This window comes from Dama dama, chromosome 2 (assembly GCF_033118175.1).
Source record: "Dama dama isolate Ldn47 chromosome 2, ASM3311817v1, whole genome shotgun sequence".
Classification (NCBI taxonomy): domain Eukaryota; kingdom Metazoa; phylum Chordata; class Mammalia; order Artiodactyla; family Cervidae; genus Dama; species Dama dama.
The window spans coordinates 43,601,869-43,625,792 of NC_083682.1; the positions used below are offsets into that span (position 1 = coordinate 43,601,869).

At 38.9% G+C, this 23,924-nt stretch overlaps 1 protein-coding gene across 1 annotated transcript in view; it reads left to right on the plus strand.

Annotated features, from left to right (window-relative positions):
• The window catches only part of TYR (tyrosinase), a 112,093-nt gene that overhangs the window by 80,340 nt on the left and 7,829 nt on the right, over positions 1-23,924 (plus strand). The window contains exon 4 of the mRNA XM_061158533.1: positions 12,035-12,216. Coding sequence (XP_061014516.1) covers positions 12,035-12,216 — 182 coding nt within the window. The remainder of the gene's footprint in view (positions 1-12,034; positions 12,217-23,924) is intronic.

Genomic DNA, 23,924 nt, shown 5'->3' on the forward strand with positions numbered 1-23,924 from the left:
ATAATTGCATTTAGAAAATTCAAGTTCAGTCATGTTCACTCCTTATCAAATGTACTTAGATGGCAAATTAACTCTGAGGATGGAGTTAAAACTATTTCCCCATCCCTACAACCTTCCATCTCCTTGGTGGACAGATGATCTTTCACAGTCTGACTCTTCTCACCTTTCTTGTCTCACTTCCTGTTGATCCTGCACAACTCTGTATTCTATTCTGACATACCAAGCCACTTTCATTTCTCGGTAGCATGAGTGCCCAGGCTCCCTGTTAGTCTGTGCAATGCTTCCCCATAATCTATCCACCCAGTTTAAATATCATCCCTGCTGTGAAACTTTCCTTGACTCCAGCAGTTAGCTGCTGCTTCTGTAATCCCATAGGTTTTATACACATGCCCCCTCCGAAGTGTCATTTACATTGCTTTGAAATTTTATTTATCTTTTTATTATGGTATGGAGTGAGATCCATGAGAATGGGAACGTTTCTTTTCCATCCTTGGAGCTTAACATGTAGTGGGTTCAAGATACAATGTTTAACGAATTAGAAAATAAGCACCATAGTGAAAGGAACAAGGTAAGCTTTATTAGCATAACTTCCCAGGTAAGAGCACAGAGACTTTGAAGGTCAATCAGTAGCCTCTACTGAGAGCCACATGAATAGCCTTCCTCTCACTTACACTGAGCATCAGCTGAGAGGGCTGGCCCTGTAGGACACCTTTTTCACAAATTCATTCTGACTAGCTCTTGTCTGTGAGTGCAGCTTGGCTCATTTGATTTCAATCAATTTTTGTCTAATGCAGTGTCTCTCAATTCTGGGCGCATCTTATCACCACATGGAAAGCACTGTGGTTCGCTTTTCTTCATGTTTTTAAAAATATTTATTTATTTTTAATTGAAGGATAATTGCTTTACAGTACTGCTTTTGTTTCTGCCATACATCAACATGAATTAGCCATAGGTATACATGTGTCCCCTCCCTCTTAAAGCTCCCTTGCACTTCCCACCCTTTCCCATCCCTCTAGGTTGTTACAGAGCCTTGGTTTGAGTTCCCTGAGTCACGAGGCAAATTTCCATTGGCTGCCTATTTTGCATATGGTAGTGTACATGGTTCTAAGTATTTATGGGAAAAGAAAAAAACAGTAACTTCTGGAACTGCCTTTTTCTCCCCTTAGACTTCTAGCTTGCTGGTTCTTTTCAGTTTGTTATCATTGATATTTTGGTTTGTACCCTAAGTTCCTTCAAGTTTTGTCGGTAGCTTAAATGATTTTAATCTGGTTTTCACTCCCTACCCATTCCCCAAAGACTTCTTTGCCCTTTCCTCAGCTAAGCTAAGAAATCGTGGAGTAGAGTATACACTTGGAATTACAGTCAACTGAGGTTGAATTTCTTAGCTGTATAGCAGGCTTTTCATTTGCAGCTACTGATTCCTAACAATTTATGCTCTTAAAGTGTCCATCTCTTTTAAAATTACTGCTTTTCAGTAAAAATTTCCAAATACTCCTTAAATGAGTTCTATAATATCATTAGCCAGCAACATGAAGAAGAGGAATTACTGAGACATTGTTGTTTCAAACCCAAAGAAAGGCTCCAAGTTTTTCCAATGGTCTCAGCAGAAGAGGAAGGAGGCAGGAGGAGAAGGGGCCGACAGAGGATGAGATGGTTGGATGGCATCACTGACTTGATGGACATGAGTTTGAGCAGACTCTGGGAGTTGGTGATGGACAGGGAGGCCTGGTATGGGGTCGCAAAGTTTTGGATGTGACTGGGCAACTGAAAAACAATAACAACAACCATGCTTATTACATGCCAGACACTGTGCTAACTGGTGTGGGTCAGAGAGTCATACCACTTTTGGAGATAACCAAATCAAAATAAATCATCAGCATCTCTTGGATTTCTCCTTCTCTCAGTTCTAATAGTTAACCACTAAGTAAATGCTTCTTTAATATTTAATTCATACTCTTTCAGAATTTGATAAAATGTGGGCTCTCTCCCAAAAAGCCTACAAAATTCTGATAAATTTTACATATTTTTAATCTACATGAATCTAGCGTTCTTGTTAATGGGAAGGCACTGTGATGGACATTTGGTCTGCAGTGACCAATAAGACAACATCATTACTTTCCCTGGATCCCCCATATACTATTGGAGAATGGCACATAATCAAATAATTACAATCTAGCATGACATATGTAATGATCAAAGGAGGGAAACAGTAAATCTGATTGATGTTTTTATGCCCTAAGCCTTGAAGAAGCAAAAGATACAGTGGCAAATAAAAGTTTAAGGAAATTGTAAGAAAAGGGGTTTCCCCGGTGGCTCCATGGTAAAGAATCCACTTGCAATGCAAGAATCGTGGGTTCGATCCCTGGGTTGGGAAGATACCCTGGAGGAGGACATGGCAACCCACTCCAGTGTTCTGGCCTGGAGAATCCCAGGGACAGAGGAGCCTGGAGAGCTACAGTCCATAGGATCTCAGAGTTCGACACGACTGAGCAACTTAGCATGCACTCAGGCATGGAAACTTTGCTTATAAACGGCTGAAGCTGGACTTTTGCCCTTTTGTCCACACATCCTGCAGGCTCCCCTGTGTTCACAGCATGCGCTGCACCTCTTCCCTTAGCTCCTCTTTCTCCCACCTGCCTGCAGTGAGTGTCAGCTTCTAGCTAAGACTCAGCATGCCCAGAGTCATTCCTGGGTGCTCACTGGCCTCCCTCAGGAGGAACTCTAAGCTGGTCCTCAAGGGTAGGTCAACACACAGACCCAGAATCTGTGCCAAGGCCATTCTCTTTGGCCCCCTTCTCTGTCGCCGCTTTGTGACCTAAGCTGGTGCTGGTCTATGGGTTCTCATGGCCTTTGGGAGGAAGTAAAAATGGTCTCAGTTCCACAAAGAAAAATCACAAGTCTTTAGACTATTGCTGTTAATATTTCACAACTCTTCTCCGCACTGTTGAGAGATTTTATAGTAAAATGTTCATTTCTCAGGTAAAGTAAAATGACAAAGGATACCTAGTTCTCACTTATGTGCAGGACTCTAAAATGCTTAGTGTGTGTTAAGTCACTTCAGTCGTGTTAGACTCTGTGACGCTATGGACTGTAGCCTGCCAGCCTCCTCTGTCCATGGGATTCTCCAGGCAGGAACACTGGCATTGTTGCCATGCTCTTATCTAGGGCATCTTCCCAATCCAGGGACTGAACCTGCGTCTCAAGTCTCCTGCATTGGCAGGTGGGTTCTTTACCACTAGTACCACCTGGAGCAAAGCTTTAATACTTTGTCCATCTTTCTGCTTTAAATAGCAATCACTAACATTTCGCTTGTTAGTGGAAGAGTATTTAACTTGGAATAGAACACCAGGGCTCTGGCCACTGCTCTGCAAGTTGAATATAATTATAAAACTAACAGAAATCTGACATGAAACTCTGGATTCTCTACCACAGTCTTGTTGGGTCAGCATTGGCAGAGTTTCAACTCTTTGAGTCAATGTTCTCTTCTGTAAAATGGGATCAATATTAATAGATACCTCCTTGATGTGTTGAGGCTAAAGTCAATAAACAACATACACCGAGAGTTTGTGTTAACAGAAATGGCTTTATTAAGAACTCATTCTCCTGGGTGAGATTATAAACTCAGGAGGGCAGCAGCAATGATCATGTAAATATTGAACACCTACTGTGTGTTAGGCACAGAGAAAAGGAAGATTAAAAAGATTAGGTTTCATAGCTAGTAGATAGCACTGATATTTTCCAGCATACTTTTGCTTGCTTTGAAAATAATGTCTCTCTCTAAGTCTCTATTTGTTCCTCCCACAGGGAAAGAAAATAGGATAACTATAGACTATAGTCGATGACTATATACTATTTTCTATTTTCAGAGATAACTTTTGAAGTGGAATCTTTAACTCATATTCTAGCATCTATTTTTCTGTGCCTTTCCAGTCCTGTTGCCAAACACTGCCCCCGAATGCAAGGCTTAGTCAGTGACAGAAGTAATTCAGGATCCACTCGGGGAGAATAAGGAAGAAAAAAATACAATCCCGGCAGAGGTGACTGGAGTGTCAGAGGAAGAAGCAGCCCAGGTATATCAGCCCAAAGACCCGGGTTCTTATCTGCCTCCAGGGCCTTACCGAATTTGTCCAGTTTCCTTTTTTCTGCTTGTTTTGATTGCGAGTCCCCTCTAACCAGAAGATGAGGAGTCTTCTGTGATGCCTCACTCCTGAGTTGTACCACTTGGAAAGCTACACATCATTTTTTTAACGTGGATACATTTTCTTGCTGATTTTCTCATCCCTTGTTCCCTGCACATCGGTTCTGACTATCCTCCAGTTCTTTCCTCACAGTGCAATCTGTATACTCTTCAAAAAATTATCTTTTCATATTATCTCTCACCATCGCAGAGACAAACAGTGACTTCCTATTGCTCTTAGGAGAAATTGCAAATATTTCTTGCATGTCCTCAACTGCCCTTCTTGATTTTGCCCCTGATTTCTCTCTAGCTTCATCTCAAACTGTTCTCTCCATAGATAACATTGGTCATTTTTTACATATTCTGGCTGGAGAGATATTTTTATTCCCAAAGTTACCAATCAGTGGAGAAGGGTAGCATAAGGAAGAGATGTTAATGTCATGATTTTTGAAGATTCTATGTGCTGTGCTTTAAGATGCTTTTGAGATATTTCAATGAGGGTGCCAGTTGGGCAGTTGGAAATTTGGGGTGAGATTTCAGACCAAGATTTACTCTGTAAATATATATTGAGAAGTCATCCGTTGTAGATAATAAGTGAAGCTATGGGAGGAGTGAGACAGATAAGAGAATGTAGCATCCCATTGAAGGTTCTTGCAAATTCTATTCTCTTTTTCAGAAACACTCATATACCACTTCTCCAAATAGTCACTTTTTAACACTATCCAAGACTTTCCCAAAGGCAGCAGAATCAATCGGACCTCTTCAGTAAATTGTATTGCCATGTTGCTTTTGTATTTGCCAGTGTGTAATTAAAGATACATTTCTGAAATTACTGGTTAGTATCCATCTCCACCACTAGATCTAAGTACTATAAGGACACAAAACTACATCAATACCTGACAGAGAACAAGTTTATAGATGCTTAAATGTATTCAACTATTTACGAAATGGTTGAATAAATCAATGAAAAAGAATTCTATTGTGTTTATACAATTTTGTTGTTCCCATGAATGTACTAAAGCAAATAAGTTCCCTAATATCCAACCACATTATGTTTCTTTGTTGTTCTATTTTTAAAAAGGAAATTTAAGAATAATTTTCTCTTTACATACCAGAGTTTACGTATATCTCACATCATTTCCCCTATTCTTTTTTTTTTTTGATTGTGAGCAAATATTCGACTTTTGCAAATCCTCAAAATGACCAACTCAATACATCTTAAGGGCCCATCAACAGTCATGGAAAGTGAAGGAATTCTTAAGCATGAGCTTTAGCTTCTTGTTAAATCCCACTCTGAGTAGAAGGTAGTATATTAGATCAACAGCCAGACTGTCATCAAGGGTCAGTTTTTGCCACCCAGAGTTGGTTTAACATTGTACCTTCTTAGAGTCCAGGGAGAAATATCCAGAGGACAGAATAGCTGCTGTGGTCCCTGATTTCTTCATAAGATTCACGACGATGAAGCAATTAGAACTAACTGGGTGATGATCAATAGGATAATGCAAGCAGCCAATCGGATGGATGCAGACTGACTGATATCTGGGGCCATTATTAGTGGTTCTGTCCAGTTTCCCCTATTCTTAATTTACATCAGTATGGAAGTTTTGTTACAATTCATGAAACAATTTTGATACATTATTATTAACTATAGCCTATTAACATTACTTAGTTGTTATCTAATATCTCTTTATGTTTCAAGATCCCATCCAGGATCTCATATTGCATTTAGTGATCATGTCGAGCTTTGCTTGTTTTTGATGACCTTGAGAGTTTTGAGGAGTACTACTCAGGTGTTTTACAGAATACCCCTCGACTGGAATTTTATAGACTGGAGTTACTTGGGGAGGAAGAGGACCCGAGGGGAAAACACTCTTCTCTTCCCACTGTATCAAGGGTACACGCTATCAATGGCTGACCATGGGCAGTGTTACCTTTGGTCACTTGGCAGATACCATGTTCATCAGTTTTCTCAAACCTAAGGACTTCCCTGGTGGCTCTGATGGTAAAGAATCTACCTGCAACGCAGGAGACCTGGGTTTGATCCCTGGGTTGGGAAGATCCCCTGGAAAAGTGCATGGCAACCCACTCCAGTATTCTGGCCTGGAGAATTCCATGGACTGAGGAGCCTGGCAGGCTAGAGTCCATAAGGTTGGCAAAGAGTCGGACATGGCTGAGCGATTAACACTTTCACTTTCAAACTCCTAAATGGTTCCACCGCCCTTCCGTACTGTACTCTTTGGGGGAAAGTTACTACAGACAGCCCACACGTAAGGAGTGGGGATTGTGCATTGCTCCTTTATGTAGTTGAAGTGTCTACATAATTATTTGGAATTTTTCCATATGGTAGATGTATGTAGGTATGCATATCAGTTTGCATTCATCTACATTTATTTTACACTTTTGCTTATAATCATTTTTTCTATGGCTTAAATTGATACTATTCTTCAGAGGCTATTATTTTACACTTCTGCTTATAATCAAACATTTATTCTGTGACTTAAAGTGATACTATTCCTCAGAAACTATTTGTCTCACAGATCTTTTAGTTATAATCCACTTTTATCATACTAGAACTCTGTTGGTATCATGGTAAAGTACAGGAGAGGGAAAGTGTTCTATAGTATTCTGATTAAATTTCAGTCTTTCAGATGGCCAGTGTCTTGGGGCTGTGACTGTCATGAGTGTTTCTGCAGTGGTATAGCTTCTTGAAGCTATGATCTCTTCTCTTTTTTTAGTTGTCATATTCCCAATCTGTTTCCTTGAAGCCCTGACCCATGTGGCCTTAAATGAGACAGGAAGGCTGAAAGAGGCTAGACTGAGAGGAATTTGCTTCCTCCTACTGGAATAACACTCTGGTGGTTATTTTCTCTGGATTGAAGGACTTTGGTGTAGAGAAAACCTCTGGGTGTATTTCACAATGGATACTCTCTCCCTCCCCCAACACAGCCAGGAGAGGATCTTTCTCAGATCTTTATTGTGAAAATCGGACAGCGTTCCTGGAGGTAAATGCCCTACATGCATGGGAATCCCCTTAAGACTATGGGTCCCAGGAGTGTCTCTCATCACTAGCTTCTCTCATCACCAGTGTCCAGGCATTTATCAAAGTGTTTGGGTTTATGAATCAGCGTCTCCTCCTGAAAAGCGAACGGCAGTTGAGTTCCTCTGCTTGCACTTACCTCTGCAGTTTGGGGAGAAGTACTCTGCTCTGTGACCTCGGTTCTCTCACGGTCCAAGAAAAGTCATTGATTTTCCACTTATCTAGCTTTGTCTTATTGTAAGGATGGAAGTGACTGGACATCCGTGTTATTTTTATACATAAAACACATTCCTCCTTGTTTTTGTTTGTGATCAGCTTAACCTTATCCTAAACCCACTCTTGTGCATTTCACTGTTGCTCAGGCTTCCAGAAAACCATCTAGATGCAGGTTAAATAAATCTTTGGTAAGAAGATAATTTGCTTCCCAAAATGTCAGTGTGCTTATCCAAGTTAAACATTAGTATTCTGATGTGAGCCATTCTAGACATGGTTTGATGAAATTAACTGAAGATGAGAACCACTGATGAAGAATTTAAACAGGATTCATACCTTCATTTTAAAAGGTGGATAAGGTGGGTGAGCACATTAATGGTTTCATCCATTATATCTCTTGGTGCTAAGAATTCATGTCCTTGTCTTATTTAGGTAAAGAATTTTTATTTCTTGGCAGAAATAAGATTATATATAAACTGAACTATAAGAGTAATTTTTCTCAATTGACAAAAGGCACAATGTTTGCCTGAAGCTCTTATCTCATAGCTCATTGTATATTGGACTGTTTCTAAATCAGTCAAAGTTTAATAGCAATGGGGAGAGATTAATTATCAGAGGGCCTCCTTCTCATTAAAAAATAGATTTACCGCTTGAAAACTGCTGAACATTGTTTAAACATGTTTACATATCACTTCAACATTTAGTATTAATAAAATGTCTTATAAAATAGTGTCTATGTTATAATTCTTCTTGTTAAAATATGTATAGAATGTTATATTTGCATATTTAAAAAGCTAACAGAAATAGTAAGCAAGTATGTGTGTTTTTTTAATTTTCTTTTTGCATGTTTCTATTTTCTGAGTTTTGTGTAATGAACAAGTAATGCTTTCATGAAAAGAAGAAAACCATAGACATCAAAAGAATAATTCATAAAATACAAGACTTGAAAAGAATTTGGGATTTATTTGTTAAGCCAGTTAAGCCAGTTCCTAATTTCTTCAGTTGAGGAAATGGAGGTACACACCAAAAAAAAAAAATCCTCTTGAATACTGTCTCCCCATTTCTGCTTAAAGAATAATAACCATTTTTAAAGAGCTAATTCAAATATGTACAGTTTTGGCATTTCTATGGTAGCATGTCTCACATCTCTCACCAGTTGTAATGTTTTTTGAGTATAATGTGAACCACGAAGAAGAGAAAGAGATGCTGTGGGGATGAGGATGGCTTCTCCTCACCATCTGTCCAGCACTTAGCCATGTATCTTAGTTGTTGTTGCTCAGTCACCAAGCTGTGTTCGACTCTGAGACCCCATGGACTGCAGCACACCAGGCTCTCCAGTCCTTCACTGTCTCCCAAAGTTTGTTCACATTCACATCTACTGAGTCAGCGATGCGATCTAACCATCTCATGCTCTGCTGCCCCCTTCTCCTTAGATTTCAGTCTTTACCAACATCAGGATCTGTTCCAATATCTTACTTATGCTAATTAACCCTTTGATCTTTTCAGTTAATTTTTATTGACGTAGAGTTGACTTACAATGTTTCAGGTGTCCAGCGAATTGATTAGTTTGTACTGTACATATATATGTGCATATATTGTTGTTATTTAGTCACTGAGTCATGTCCAACTCTTCTGCAACCCCATGGACTGTAGCCCGCCAGGATCCTCTGTCCGTTAGGGATTTCCCAGGAAAGAATACTGGCGTGGGTTGCCATTTCCTTTTTCTAGTGATCTTCCTGACCCAGGGATTGAACCCACATCTCCTGCATTGGCAGTCAGATTCTTTACCACTGAGCCACCAGGGATGCCGATGTATATATATTTTTCAGATACTTTTCCATTATGGATTATTACAAGACATTGAATACAGTTCCCATTAGAGGTTATTATAAGACATTGAATACAGTAGGTCCTTGTTTATCTATTTTATGTGTAGTAGTGTATATGTGTTAATCCCAAATTCTTATTTTACTACCCTTCTACTCCCTTCCCCTTTAGCAACCATAAGTTTTTCCTATGTCTGTGAGTCTATTTCTGTTTTATAAATAAGTTCATTTGTATCCTATTTTAGATTCCACATATAAGTAATATAATATGATATTTGTCTCTATCTACCTATTTAATTCACTTAGCATGGTAATTTCTAGGTTCACCCACATTACTGAAAATAGCATTATATCATTCTTTTTTATGGGCTGAGCAATATTCTATTGTGTGTGTATATATACATATGCTGCTGCTGCTAAGTTGCTTCAGTCATGTCCGACTCTGTGCGACCCCATAGATGGCAGCCCACCAGGTTCCCCCATCCCTGGGATTCTCCAGGCAAGAGTACTGGAGTGGGTTGCCATTTCCTTCTCCAATGCATGAAAGTGAAAAGTGAAAGTGAAGTTGCTCAGTCATGTCTGACTCTTAGCGACCCCATGGACTTCAGCCCACCAGGCTCCTCCGTCCATGGGATTTGCCAGGCAAGAGTACTGAAGTGGGGGTTGCCATTGCCTTCTCCATATATACGTATACATATATATAAATATATATCACATCTTCTTTATCCATTCATCTGTCAGTGGACATTTAGATTGCTTAATCCTTTCAATACCTTCATGACTTAAATATTACTCTCATTATTCAGATGAATAAAAGGAAGATTAAACAGGTTAAAACATTTTAGAGTCTTAAAGTTGTCTTAAAGTTAAGACAACTTTGTCAAAACCCACAGAACTTGAGTTCTACATAGGTTCATATTTCTTCAAAACTTAACGTATAGTAAATACTCAGAAAATGTATTTAATAATCGAGGTATTTATCAGCAGCTGACTGATCCTTCAATTAATTCACAATGAAAACAACTTTGACCACAACTAGCACTTGAAGTCCAGATTTTTTAAACAAATAGAATTCTTTTTCATCACCAAAAAGTGAACATCACTGCTGCCATCTGGCTTCCTTGTTCTCTTCTTTACTGTACTTCAAAATGCTTTTTTTTTTAACTTATCTGTTTGCTTGAAACATCACTTTCTTTTTTAGATACCAGCTTCTTGCACTAACCTTTTGCCTTCTAGCTTAAATTCTAGAGCTAAATAACAATAGCTTATATATTTAGCACTTTCCTAAAAACTACCACGTTGGATAATTTGTTTGGAAACAGATGGGATAGATATTATTACTTTCATTTTAAGGATGTGAAGGCTAAGCCTCCAAGCATTTCTGTGATTTGCTTATGAGCCTATATAACTTATGCAGCTCTTAAATCACAAATCTAGGACCCAAGGGGAGTTTTCTGACCCCAGATCTAGTGTTCTTCCCTCTATGTTATGTGGTCTGATCATACAGAGGCATTCTCTTTGTCACCCCTTTAATTACCCACTACACGTTCTGTTACACTTAGTTTCACTTCCATCCTTACTGGACAGTTTCAATCTCTTAGTTTTTTAGCTTTTGTTCCTATCAGGGTTTTTAATTGCTTGCAACAGAAACTCACTCTGGCTGAACTAAACAGGGAACAAATTTGCTGAAAGAATAGCGGATAATTCAGAAGATCGTGGAGATGCAGGATGAGAAACAGGTAAGAACGAGAGAAGAGGGCAGCAGCCAGATCATCTGCCAGAGCTGCGCTCTTGAGCACAGGGTACCTCTGGCCAGTGCTTACCTTTACTGACACCTCTGATCTCATGCTTATAAACAGGATGTTGTTAGCACCACTGCCCTTGCCCACTGCTAGAGTGCTTGTCCATTGTCCTTGCTTCTTTGTGTCAGTATCTCCTGTTTCAAAGTCTTGAATGGGTATGTCTGATTGGCTGAGTATTGATCTTGTGGTCATACTCTAGTTTCCTGGGAAGTTGGGAAACGGTATGTGCTAAGTATATTTAACTTCTATCATGGAAGGTGATCTCTTTCTCTCAACAAGACTTATGAAGTATGTGTGCATGCATGCTAAGTCTCTTCAGTCGTGTCTGACTCTTTGTGACCCCATGGACTGTGACCCGCCAGGCTCCTCTGTCCATGGGAGGCAAGAATACTGGAGTGGGTTGCCATGCCCTTCTCCAGGGGACCTTCCCAACCCAGGGACTGATACATTGCAGGCAGATTCTTTACTGCTGTACCAACATGGGCAGCGCTCATTAAGAATATACTTCTCTAAATATAACAAGGAGGTTGAAATAAAGTCCCCTACCATGACCAAAAAACAGCCAACTTCTAATACTGATTCCAATTTAGTTTTGCGTGTTCTTTCTTTGAGTGAAATTTCTTTGAGATAAGGGACATATATAATTTATGACTATGTCTCGGTTGTCACTCAGCCAATAATTACACTTTCTCTGTGGCATTCTGAAGGGTTTTAACTTGTCATTTAACTTTCACTTATCATCTAAGAAATTCCTTTTCCAAAATTATCATCTAATATTTCTCTCAAACGAGTGGATTTCATCAGGGCTTGACAGCATGAACTGTGGCTCTACAAAATCTTTTCAAAGCATGAAAACTATGTTTAGTATATTTCCATGGCTTTAGATTTTAAGATATGCCTTGTTATTTTACTTTAAGAACTCCAGATATTTCTTCAACAGCAATATGTTTCTGATTCTGAATAATCCTTTCCTCTGCAGTATTTTTGAACAGTGGCTTCGAAAGTATCGTCCTCTTCAAGATGTTTATCCAGAAGCTAATGCACCCATTGGACACAACCGAGAATCCTACATGGTCCCTTTCATCCCGCTCTACAGAAATGGCGACTTCTTCATTTCATCCAAGGATCTGGGCTACGACTACAGCTACCTACAAGAGTCAGGTAAAGCTCAGTTTCTCTCATATGAATTGCTCAGTCTGATGTGACCAATCTTTTCTGAGAGCGTGCAAAACCTTATGATTTTACAGTGTTATCTCCCAATGCTTTAACTTGTAAAATGCATTATAATCCTTAGTTCATCACTGATTTATTATTGCATGGCCCAAGCTGCAAGAATCTTTAAGCTCTTATCCATTCTGCTTAATATAAGGCATTCTGTGTGTGGCAACCTGGGAAGAGCACTAGAATTAAAATCAGAAAACATTGAGTGTGAGACCTGATGCTTTAAACTGACTTTGGTGTGACGTTGGGAATTCTGATTTCAATTCCTTGAATTTCAGCTTTTTAACCTAACATATTGGGAATATAATACCTCAAAGAGATATTGTGATAATTAAGGGCATTAAGAGCCTAGTGCAGTCTGCACAAGAAAAAATATCTACCAGTTTTAGAATTGTCTTTGGGAACTTCCTGCTAGGGTTATCAAGAAAACTTGTGAACATTTTGTTGTTTTTTTTTAACATTTTGATATTAAATCCAATTAACAATAATAATAATGCTAATAGATATAATAATAATAATTGCTATGACTATGATTAAGGTAGTGTTATAAAAGCCTAGGATTGTAACTATTTCTAGGCTTTAGATAATCTTCCTTAGTTTAAGTATGCATATATTTTCTTGACAAATGAGGAACAGATAGTAATGTTCTGCTACAATCTGAGAGTCTACTCCATACTATACATGCATTACTAGTCACTATGTATTCAGTTCAGTTCAGTTTAGTTCAGTCACTCAGTCGTGTCCGACTCTTTGGGACCCCATGAATCACAGCTATATATTAGGTATTATTATCCCTAGAATAAGTTGAGGACATTGATGCTAAAACAATTTCAATGACTTTCCCAGTATCAAATACCAGCATACGTATGAGCCAGATTTCAATACTACAGGGTCCTCTCCACTTAACAGAAGATGGTCAAAAGCAATAAAACAACACAGAGCATGTGGATAAGAGGTGTTCAGCAAGCACTGATGTTTCATTATATTCATGGATAATTCATGAAAAGGTGAATAAATTAGTAAAGCTAAATGAACAGATAAATGACATTTTTTTTCTTTTTCCTTTTTTTTCCCTTTATTTTTATTAGTTGGAGGCTAATTACTTTACAATATTGTAGTGGTACCTCATTGTGGTTTTGATTTGCATTTCTCTGATAATGAGTGATGTTGAGCATCTTTTCATGTGTTTGTTAGCCATCTGTATGTCTTCTTTGCAGAACTGTCTGTTTAGTTCTTTGGCCCATTTTTTGATTGGGTCATTTATTTTTCTGGAATTGAGCTTCAGGAGTTGCTTGTATATTTTTGAGATTAATCCTTTGTCTGTTGCTTCATTTGCTATTATTTTCTCCCATTCTGAAGGCTGTCTTTTCACCTTGCTTATAGTTTCCTTTGTTGTGCAAAAGCTTTTAAGTTTCATTAGGTCCCATTTGTTTAGTTTTGCTTTTATTTCCAATATTCTGGGAGGTGGGTCATAGAGGATCCTGCTGTGATTCATGTCGGAGAGTGTTTTGCCTATGTTCTCCTCTAGGAGTTTTATAGTTTCTGGTCTTACATTAGATCTTTAGTCCATTTTGAGTTTATTTTTGTGTATGGTGTTAAAAAGTGTTCTAGTTTCATTCTTTTACAAGTGGTTGACCAGTTTTCCCAGCACTACTTGTTAAAGGGGTTTAGGTAAGCCTGTATTGCTGTGAACCTTCCCCTTAGCACTGCTTTTACAATGTCCCATAGGTTTTGGGTTGTTGTGTTTTCATTTTCATTTGTTTCTATGCATATTTTGATTTCTTTTTTGATTTCTTCTATGATTTGTTGGGTATTCATAAGTGTGTTATTTAACCTCCATATGTTTGAATTTTTAATAGCTTTTTTTCCCCTGTAATTGAGATCTAATCTTACTGCCTTGTGGTCAGAAAAGATGACTGGAATGATTTCAATTTTTTTGAATTTGTCAGGGCTAGATTTATGGCCCAGGATGTGATCTATTCTGGAGAAGGTTCCGTGTGCACTTGAGAAAAAGGTGAAAATGATTCTTTTGGGGTGAAATGTCCTATAGATATCAATTAGGTCTAGCTGATCCATTGTGTCATTTAAAGTTTGTGATTCCTTTTTAATTTTCTGTCTAGTGATCTATCCATAGATGTTAGTGAGGCATTAAAGTCTCCGTATTATTGTGTTATTGTTAATTTCCCCTTTCATACTTGTTAGCATTTGCCTTACATATTGCAGTGCTCCTATGTTGAGTGCATATATATTTATAACTGTTATATCTTCTTCTTGGATTGATCCTTTGATCATTATGTAATGTTGTTCTTTGTCTCTTTTCACAGCCTTTATTTTAAAGTCTATTTTATCTGATATGAGTATTGCGACTCCTGCTTTCTTTTGGTCTCCATTTGCGTGAAATATTTTTTTTCCAGTCCTTCACTTTCAGTCTGTATGTGTCCCTTGTTTTGAGGTGGGTCTCTTATAGACAGCATATATAGGGGTCTTGCTTTTGTATCCAATCAGCCAGACTTTTCTTTTGGTTGGGACATTCAATCCATTTACATTTAAGGTAATTATTGATAAGTATGGTCCCGTTTCATTTACTTTGTTGTTTTGGGTTTGCGTTTATACAACCTTTCTGTGTTTCTCGCCTAGAGAAGATCCTTTAGCATTTGTTGAAGAGCTGGTTTGGTGGTGCTGAATTCTCTCAGCTTTTGCTTGCCTGTAAAGCTTTTGAATTCTCCTTCATATCTGAATGAGATCCTTGCTGGGTACAGTAATCTGGGTCATTACCTTAAGTATGTCCTGCCATTCCCTTGTGTCCTGAAGAGTTTCTATTGAAAGATCAGCTGTTATCCTTATGGGAATCCCCTTGTGTGTTATTTGTTGTTTCTCCCTTGTTGCTTTTAATATTTGTTCTTTGTATTTGGTCTTTGTTAATTTGATTTATATGTGTCTTGGGGTGTTTTGCCTTGGTTTTATCCTCTTTGGGACTCTCTGGGTTTCTTGGACTTGTGTGACTATTTCCTTCCCCATTTTGGGGAAGTTTTCAGCTGTTATCTCCTCGAGTATTTTCTCATGGCCTTTCTTTTTGTCTTCTTTTTCTGGGACTCCTATGATTCAAATGTTGGGGTGTTTCACATTGTCCCAGAGTTCCTTGAGGTTGTCCTCGTTTCTTTTGATTCATTTTTCTTTTTTCCTCTCTGCTTCATTTATTTCCACCATTTTTCTTGTACCGCACTTATCCTATCTTCTGCCTCCATTATTCTACTGTTGGTTCCCTCCAGAGTGTTTTTGATCTCATTTATTGCATTATTCATTTTTAATTGACTCTTTTTTATTTCTTCTAGGTCCTTGTTAAACATTTCTTGCATCTTCTCAATCCTTGTCTCTAGGTTATTTATCTGTAATTCCATTTTGTTTTCAAGATTTTGGATCATTTTTATTATCATTATTCTAAATTGTTTTTCAGGTAGACTCCCCTTCTCCTCCTCTTTTGTTTGGCTTGGTGGGCACTTTTCATGTTCCTTTACCTGTTGGGTATTTCTCTGCCTTTTCTTCTTGTTTAGATTGCTTTGTCTGGAGTGGCCTTTCTGTATTCTGGTGGTCTGTGGTTCCTTTCTATTGTGGAGGTTTCTCCCAGTGGGTGGGGCTGGATGTTTGGCTTGTCGAGGTTTGCTGGATAGAGGAACTTGTGTCGGTGTTCTGGTGGGTGGAGCTGGATTTCTTCTCTCTGGAGTGCAATGGAGTGTCCAGTAGTGAGTTTTGAGATGGGTCTATGGGTTTGGTGTGACTTTGGGCAGCCTGTATGTTGACGCTCAGGGCTATGTTCCTTCGTTGCTGGAGAATTTGTGTGGTATGTCTTGCTCTGGAACTTATTGGCTCTTGGGTGGTGGTTGGTTTCAGTGTAGGTATGGAGGCTTTTGGGTGATCTCTTATTAATTAATGTTCCCTATAGTCAGGAGTTCTCTGGTGTTCTCAGGTATTGGGCTTAAGCCTCTTGCCTCTGGAATTCAGTCTTATTCTTTCAGTAGCCTCAAGACTTCTCCCTCCATACAGCACTGATAATAAAACTTCTAGTTTAATGGGGAAAGGATTCTCCACAGTGAGGGACACCCAGAGAGGTTCACAGAGTTACATGAAGAAGAGGTGAGGGAGGAAGGAGATAGAGGTGAGCAGGAGGAGAAAAAGGGGGACTCAAGAGGAGAGAGAGATTTAGGAAGTACTCTGTTCCCTAATGTTTTTCACAGCCCAGAACACCCACAGAGATTCACAGAATTGGATTGAGAAGAGAAGGGGGAGGGAGGAAATAGGGGTGATCTGGGGGAGAAAAAGGAAAGTCAAAAGGGGGAGAGAGTGATCAAACCAGTAATCACATTCCTGAGTAAAAATGGGTACTGAAGATTGGATTCTTAAATGTCCAAAATTGATATCAAATACTGAAAAACAAAAATTAAAAATCTGGAGTAGAGGTTAAACTCTTAAAAATACAATATTAAAAAAACCAAAATCACAAAAAATGAAAGAAATATATATGAAGTTTGCTTTAAAAATAGGGTCTTTTTTTTTTTTTGCAAGGTTTTGTGGGTTATAAAAATGAAAATTAAGGAGTAATAGAGGACTTAAAAAAAAAGGAAAAAAAATTTTAATTAAAAAAAATAATAGTAGTAAAAATATATCTAGGAATTTCTCTGGAGCTGTTGCAGGCAGTGTGGGTTCGGTTCAGTTTCAGATAGCTCCTTGTTCCAGCTTACACTTCTTGATATCTAGAGGCCCCTTCCAGTGTAGTCAGTGTTAACTACAGGGATTTTAATCTGTTGCACCGGTCACTTCTAAAGTGCGTCACTTTGTTTATTTGGCTTCTGTTTGCAGATCTCTTCAGTGTCTAATTTCCACCCTGACACAAGTGGGCGGAAGTGGTCTCTTGTTTAGGTTCGCTTGTTCAGTCCTGCTGCGGGGAGGGAGGGGCGCTGCAGACAAATGTCACTGGTGTGTGTGGGGAGCACTCGCAGTGTTCCGCCACACTGGGTTTGCCCCTGCTTACAGCGTGTGTGCTTCCGCGTCTACACTGCTCAGGCTCCAGGCTGCTCTACAGGGAGCAGGCCCTGCGTTGTGTGCACTTCCCAGGCCCAAGCCACTCAGGTTCAGGTTCTCGGGTACTCCACAAAGGCGCAGACTCAGTTGGGCCTGCGTTTTGTGCCGTTCAGGGTCCTAGCAGATCAGGCAACCAGGAGCTTGAGGAGCGCGACTTCTCCCCTCCCCTTCCCAGCCTCAGTTTCTGGGCGCGCCGGTCCGGTGTGCCTTGTTTCTCTTCTGGGGAGCTGATCTCTGGCTGCGACCCTCCCAGCGGATGTCAACCATCCAGAATCTCAGGAAGTCTTTGGTTAGAGACTGGAAGCCTGTTTGCAGGTTGGTAGGGGATGCCGTCTCTGGGGCCGAGTTTGCCGCTTTCAGGCTCTGGCTGGTGCCCGCCTCCCCACTGCCTCCAGCAGGGGATGGGCTGGCTATCTCCTCTCTGGTATTGCTCAGTCCTTTGTTCTGTGAATGGGCTGGCTGTGCCTTAGGTTAGGGCTTTTCACAGGTTAATTCTCTCTTTCTCTCTCTTGCTATCCCACAGTTCAAGCTGCTATCTCACATTAGCTCCCTCTGATTGCCCTCAGGGCATTCAGGCCCGGTCCTTACTGTAAGCAATGCCACCGGCCTCTCTCTGTTCAGCCCCCACTTGCTGGTGGCGGATGCCAGCATCTGGGATACTTTTCTGCTGGGAGTTGCTCTTAGGCATGTAATCTGTGGGTTTTATTTACTTTTCCTCCCCATTAGGTTGCCCTCTGAGATTCAAAAGCTTCCCTCAGACCTACCGGTGAGAGGGTTTCCTGGTGTTTGGAAACTTCCTCTATTAAGACTCCCTTCCCGGGATGGATCTCCATCCCTAACTCTTTTGTCTCTCTTTTTATCTTTTATATTTTGTCCTACCTCCTTTTGAAGACAATGGGCTGCTTTTCTGGGAGCCTGATGTCCTCTGCTAGCGATCAGAAGTTGTTTTGTGGAGTTTGCTTGGCGTTCAAATGTTCTTTTGATGAATTTGTGGGGGAGAAAGTGGTCTCCTCATCCTATTCCTCCACCATCTTAGCTCCTCCTCTCAATAAATGGCATTTATCAACTTCCTACCTCTTGTTAGACCTTAGTGACACATACATTAATGACATACCTCTAGCCTCAAGGAGCTCTAAATTCAGTGTACAAGTCAGACCATTGTGCAAGAAACTATGAAACATCAGGCTGTGTTAAGTGCAGTAAAGGAGTCATAAACAGAATACTAGAGGAGCACAGAGGAAAAGGCAATGACTTCAGAATAGTTCTAACTAGAGAAACAAGATGAGACCTTGAAGGGTGAGCAGGCAGATAGCGGATGGAAAAGAGTAGGGAATATTCAAAACTAAAAGAATAACCAAACAGAGGTATAAAGTGTACTATGTATTTCTAGAATGCTAAATTCTCCAATTTGAGAAGGATGCGTGATGGAAAATTACACAGATGAGATAAACTGAGTCACTTCATAATAGCCAACACATTATGATCTTTTTAGGTGTCATGAACTCTTCTAGAAGTGCTGTATGCATTATTTGCTTTAACCTTCATTACTACCCTTATGAAGATACTGTTACTTCTTTTTCCATATCATAGATGGGAAAATAGAAGCTTAAAGGATATGACTAACTTGTCCCAGGCCATCTAGCTAGTATGTGGCATAGCAGAACCACATTTTAAGGTCAACAGGAGAGTCTGTATTTTATCAATATTCTCTTTCCCTTTGGGGAGCCATTAGTTGGACAGATATGGGTTTCGTCGACCTGTTCTGTTTTACCTGAAGATCATAGCCAATGGAAGGAGTACTAAAATGGCTGGTGGAGGAGATCAGTTCTTTGAAATCCTTGAGATCACTGTGAACAGGGTGAAGGTGTGATAAGGGTGAAGGGTGGAGGAGTGATAAGGGGAGTGAATTCCTGTGAGTTGAAAAAAAGGATCGCCTCCTGTGACATGTTTTCCCTTCCTTCTGGAAACACCCAAAGTGCATAAAGAAAGGAACATGTTGATAACAGTTTTTCAAAGATTCACCATCAGGATTTTATGATTTCCATTTCCAGAACATAATAGACTCTTTCATAGTGTCATGCTTTTGACCACACTATTCTCTCTAGCTAAATTCTGATCCCCTTCATCTATTTGTCAAACTCTCAGATATGAAATAATTATATATAAATATTCATATACATAAATACACATAGTCATGTTTAATCACTCCTTTGTTAGAGTTGCATGCTAATTTTTCTACATATGATTTGTCTTCCACTCTACCTTGGCTGTTATAGAAGGAAATGGCAGCCCACTCCAGTATTTTTGCCTGGAAAATCCCATGGACAGAAGAGCCTGTCGAGCCACAGTCCATAGACTCGCAAAGAGTCAGACACAATTGAGCAACTTCACTTTCTTTCTTTCTACCTTGTCTGTAAGCCCTGAAAAATCAGAATTGATATCTTGCAAGCTTCTCTAGTCTAAATACCAAAGAATATCTGGTATGGGGTAAAATCAATGAATTAAATTGAACACAAGTGATATTTATCATAAAGAATAAATGCATGTAAGTATGGCTTACATGTGATTACACACAAATAAAGTATACTTAACCCACTGCAGTATTCTTGCCTGGGAAATCCCATGGACACAAGAGCCTGGTGGGCTACAGTTCATGGGGTCACAGAGATGGACATTTATGTATAGTACAATACATATAAATAAAGCTTGCTAGAAAAAAAAATCACACCTCTTAATACTCAGGTCATTTTTAGATATTTTTAATGTATTTCAAGCCTTCTATTGCACTAGGTATTTTTTAGGTGATTTTTATTGGTGTATTTATTCCTTTTACATACATATGTTTAGTAACTACCTTGTACGAGGCATTCTTTTAGACACTGCAGATACAGTGGCAGACAACATAGTCTCCTCCTAATGAAAGAAAACAACGACCTTAAACCACTATTTACCTAGTGACTCTTTTATTTAGAGATGTGTCTATCTCTAGGAGTCAATAAAGTGACATTTCAGAGAATATCCATGACAGGAGGAATTCATTAGCTGAAAAGGGAGTCTTGGGCCATATTGCTAAGATAACAGAGTCATTAATGAATTTTAAACAAATCAGGGTTGAATTTGAGTTTTCATAAGATTATATTTGCTGCAGCTTGTAGGAAGTTTTATGGCAGTTGCAAAACACATTCAGGGAGGCTGATGAGAATGCTGTTACAAGTATCCAGAGGAGAGCTGAAGGAAATTTGAATTGCAGCCATGGTGATAGGAGGCGAGGTAGAAAGGACAAAAGAATTTGAAGTTATTTTGAAAGCAAAATTTATGGAACTTGGAAAATGATTTATATAATAGGTGAGAAAGAAGGAGATATTGAAGATGACTTTAAGCTTTCTGGCCTATGATAAATGGTGATTGAATTCATTAAGGCAGTAACAATGGAAGCAGGGCCAGACATGGAGAGACTCTCAAGGTGGTGTCCATTACATAGTGAAATGGGGGTGAATGGCACATCATAGTAAAGATGTCTCTGAAGTAGCTAGATGGCCTTGAACCTCAGAAGAGATTGTGGCTTGCAGATACTAATGTGAGATACATCAGCATATAAACTGCCAGTCTTTACAATCCTTTACGATCACAATGTGGCAGTGACTTTCATGTTCCACCTCATTGTGTGCATGCATGTGTGCATGCTCAGTTATGTTCAACTCTTTGCAACCCTGTGGACTGTAGCCCACCAGGCTCCACCTCATTGTTCCTTCCCTAATGTCCAAAAGGCTACTTTTTACTGAAAACGCAACAAAAACTATTGAAGAAGAAAAGGGAAAGGAGTATCACATTAAGGGATTAATGGTATTTATTATTTGTTTATAGTTAGATTTTAAAAATAAAATTGATTTTAAATGTTTTTACAGTATTTAATGTATTTAGAGTATTTAAGTGTATTTAGAGTATTTTCATATGGCTGTGAATTTGCACAAGTTTTAGAGAAGTTTTGCTTTAAAATAAGCAACAGTTGCCTATTTTCCATTTTATGAATTATTCTATTGTTCCTATAGTACTTTCAAGGAGTTTAAATTTTTATCTCTATACTTTGCTAAACTTTAACCTTACTAAAATTGTCTTTAAATTTTTCAACATAATTTAGTTCAGGCAGTTAATTATTCATCATTTAGGCAGTCATATTTATAATTACTCAAGTGTTTTCCATAAAAGGCAGCTGATGACTTCTTGCTTTAGTCAAACATTTTCTCTTATAATTGAATTTAGCGATGTTTTTAAAAATCGAGTAGCAGGTCATTTTGTCATGCACAATTGATTAAAAGATGAAACCAAAATGAGTTGAATCCTATTGGCAGATGTACTCCTGCTTTCTATACGGTGCTACTTTGCTAAGAGCTTCCTTCGTCTAATATATTCCAAAAGACTTGACATTTGATTTTAAAAATGAGAGAGGATACACGTGTCACTTTCAATTCTGGTTTCCTCAGTGTGTATGCCCAGCAGTGGGATTAGCAGGTTTTATGGCACACCCTTTTCTCCACACCCTCTCCAGGAATTATTGTTTGTAGACTTTTTGATAGCAGCCATTCTGACTGGTGTGAGATGGTACCTCACTTTGGTTTTGATTTGCATTTCTCTGATAATGAGTGATGTTGAGCATCCTTTCACGTGTTTGTTAGCCATCTGTATGTCTTCTTTGGAGAAATGTCTGTTTAGTTCTTTGGCCCGCTTTTTGATTGGGTTTTTTTATTTTTCTGGTATTGAGCTGCATGAGCTGCTTGTATATTTTAGAGACTGAATCTATATCAATTGCTTCATTTCCTATTATTTTCTCCCATTCTGAAGATTGTATTTTCACCTTGCTTATAGTTTCCTTCATTGTGCAAAAGTTTTTAAGTTTAATTAGGTTCCATTTGTTTATTTTGGCTTTTATTTCCATTACTCTGAGAGGTGGGTCATAGAGGATCCTGCTGTGATTTTTGTCAGAGAGTTTTTTGCCTATGTTTTCTAGGCGTTTTATAGTTTCTGGTCTAGGAGTTTTAGGTTTCTGGTCTTACATTTAGATCTTTAATCCATTTTGAGTTTATATTTGTGTGTGGTGTTAGAAAGTGTTCTAGTTTCATTCTTTTACAGGTGGTTGTCCAGTTTTCCCAGCACCACTTGTTAAAGAGATTGTCTTTTCTCCATTGTATATTTTTGCTTCCTTTGTCAAAGATAAGGTGACCATAGGTGCGTGGATTTATCTCTGGTCTTTCTATTTTCTTCCATTGATCTATATTTCTGTCTTTGTGCCAGTGCCATACTGACTTGATGACTGTGGCTTTGTGGTATAGTCTGAAGTCAGGCAGGTTTATTCCTCCAGTTCCGTTCTTCTTTCTCAAGATTCTTTGGCTATTTGAGGTTTTTTGTATTTCCATACAGATTGTGAAATTATTTGTTCTAGTTCTGTGAAAAATACCATTGGTAGCTTGATAGGGATTGCATTGACTCTATAGATTGTTTTGGGCAGTATACTCATTTTCAATATATTGATTCTTTGATTCATGAACATGGTATATTTCTCCATCCATCTGTGTCATCTTTGATTTCTTTCATCAGTGTTTTATAGTTTTCTATATATAGGTCTTTTGTTTTTTTAGGTAGATTTATTCCTAAGGATTTTATTTTTTTCATCACAATGGTGAATGGGATTGTTTCCTTGCACTGTTTACAATAGCCAGGACATGGAAGCAAGCTAATGTCCATCGGCAGATGAATGGATAAGAAAGTTGTGTTACATATACACAATGGAATATTACTCAGCTATTAAAAAGAACACATTTTATTCAGTTCTAATGAAGTGGATGAAACTGGAGCTTATTATGCAGAGTGAAATAAGTGAGAAAGACAAACATCAATACAGTATATTAATGCATATATATGCATTTATATATTTAGACTTTAGAAAAGACGGTACTGACAACCCTATACGTGAGACAGCAGTAGAGACACAGATATAAAGAACAGACTTTTGGACTCTGTGGGAGAAGCCCAGAGTCGGATGATTTGAGAGAATGGCATTGAAACATGTATATTGCCATATGTGAAACAGATAAACAGTCCAGGCTCGATGCGTGAAACAGAGCACTCACAGTCGGTGCACTGGGACAACCCAGAGGGATGGGATGGGGAATGAGGTGGGAGAGGGGTTTTGGGTTGGGGGACACATGTACACCCATGGCTGATTCATGTCAATGTATGACAAAAACCACCACAATATTGTAAAGTAATTAGCCTCCAATTAAAATGAATAAATTAATTTTAAAAAATGAGAGGAGGAGGCATGCACAGTAATTGGAATATTTCATTCTGCACATGGGATTTGAAGAAGCTCCAGATGTTCAAGCTGGTTTTAGAAAAGGCAGAGGAACCAGAGATCAAATTGCCAACTTCCACTGGATCATCAAAAAACCAACAGAGTTTCAGAAAAACATCTATTTCTGTTTTATTGACTATGTCAAAGCCGTTGACTGTGTGGATCACAATAAACTGTGGAAAATTCTGAAAGAGATGGGAATACCAGACCACCTGACCTGCCT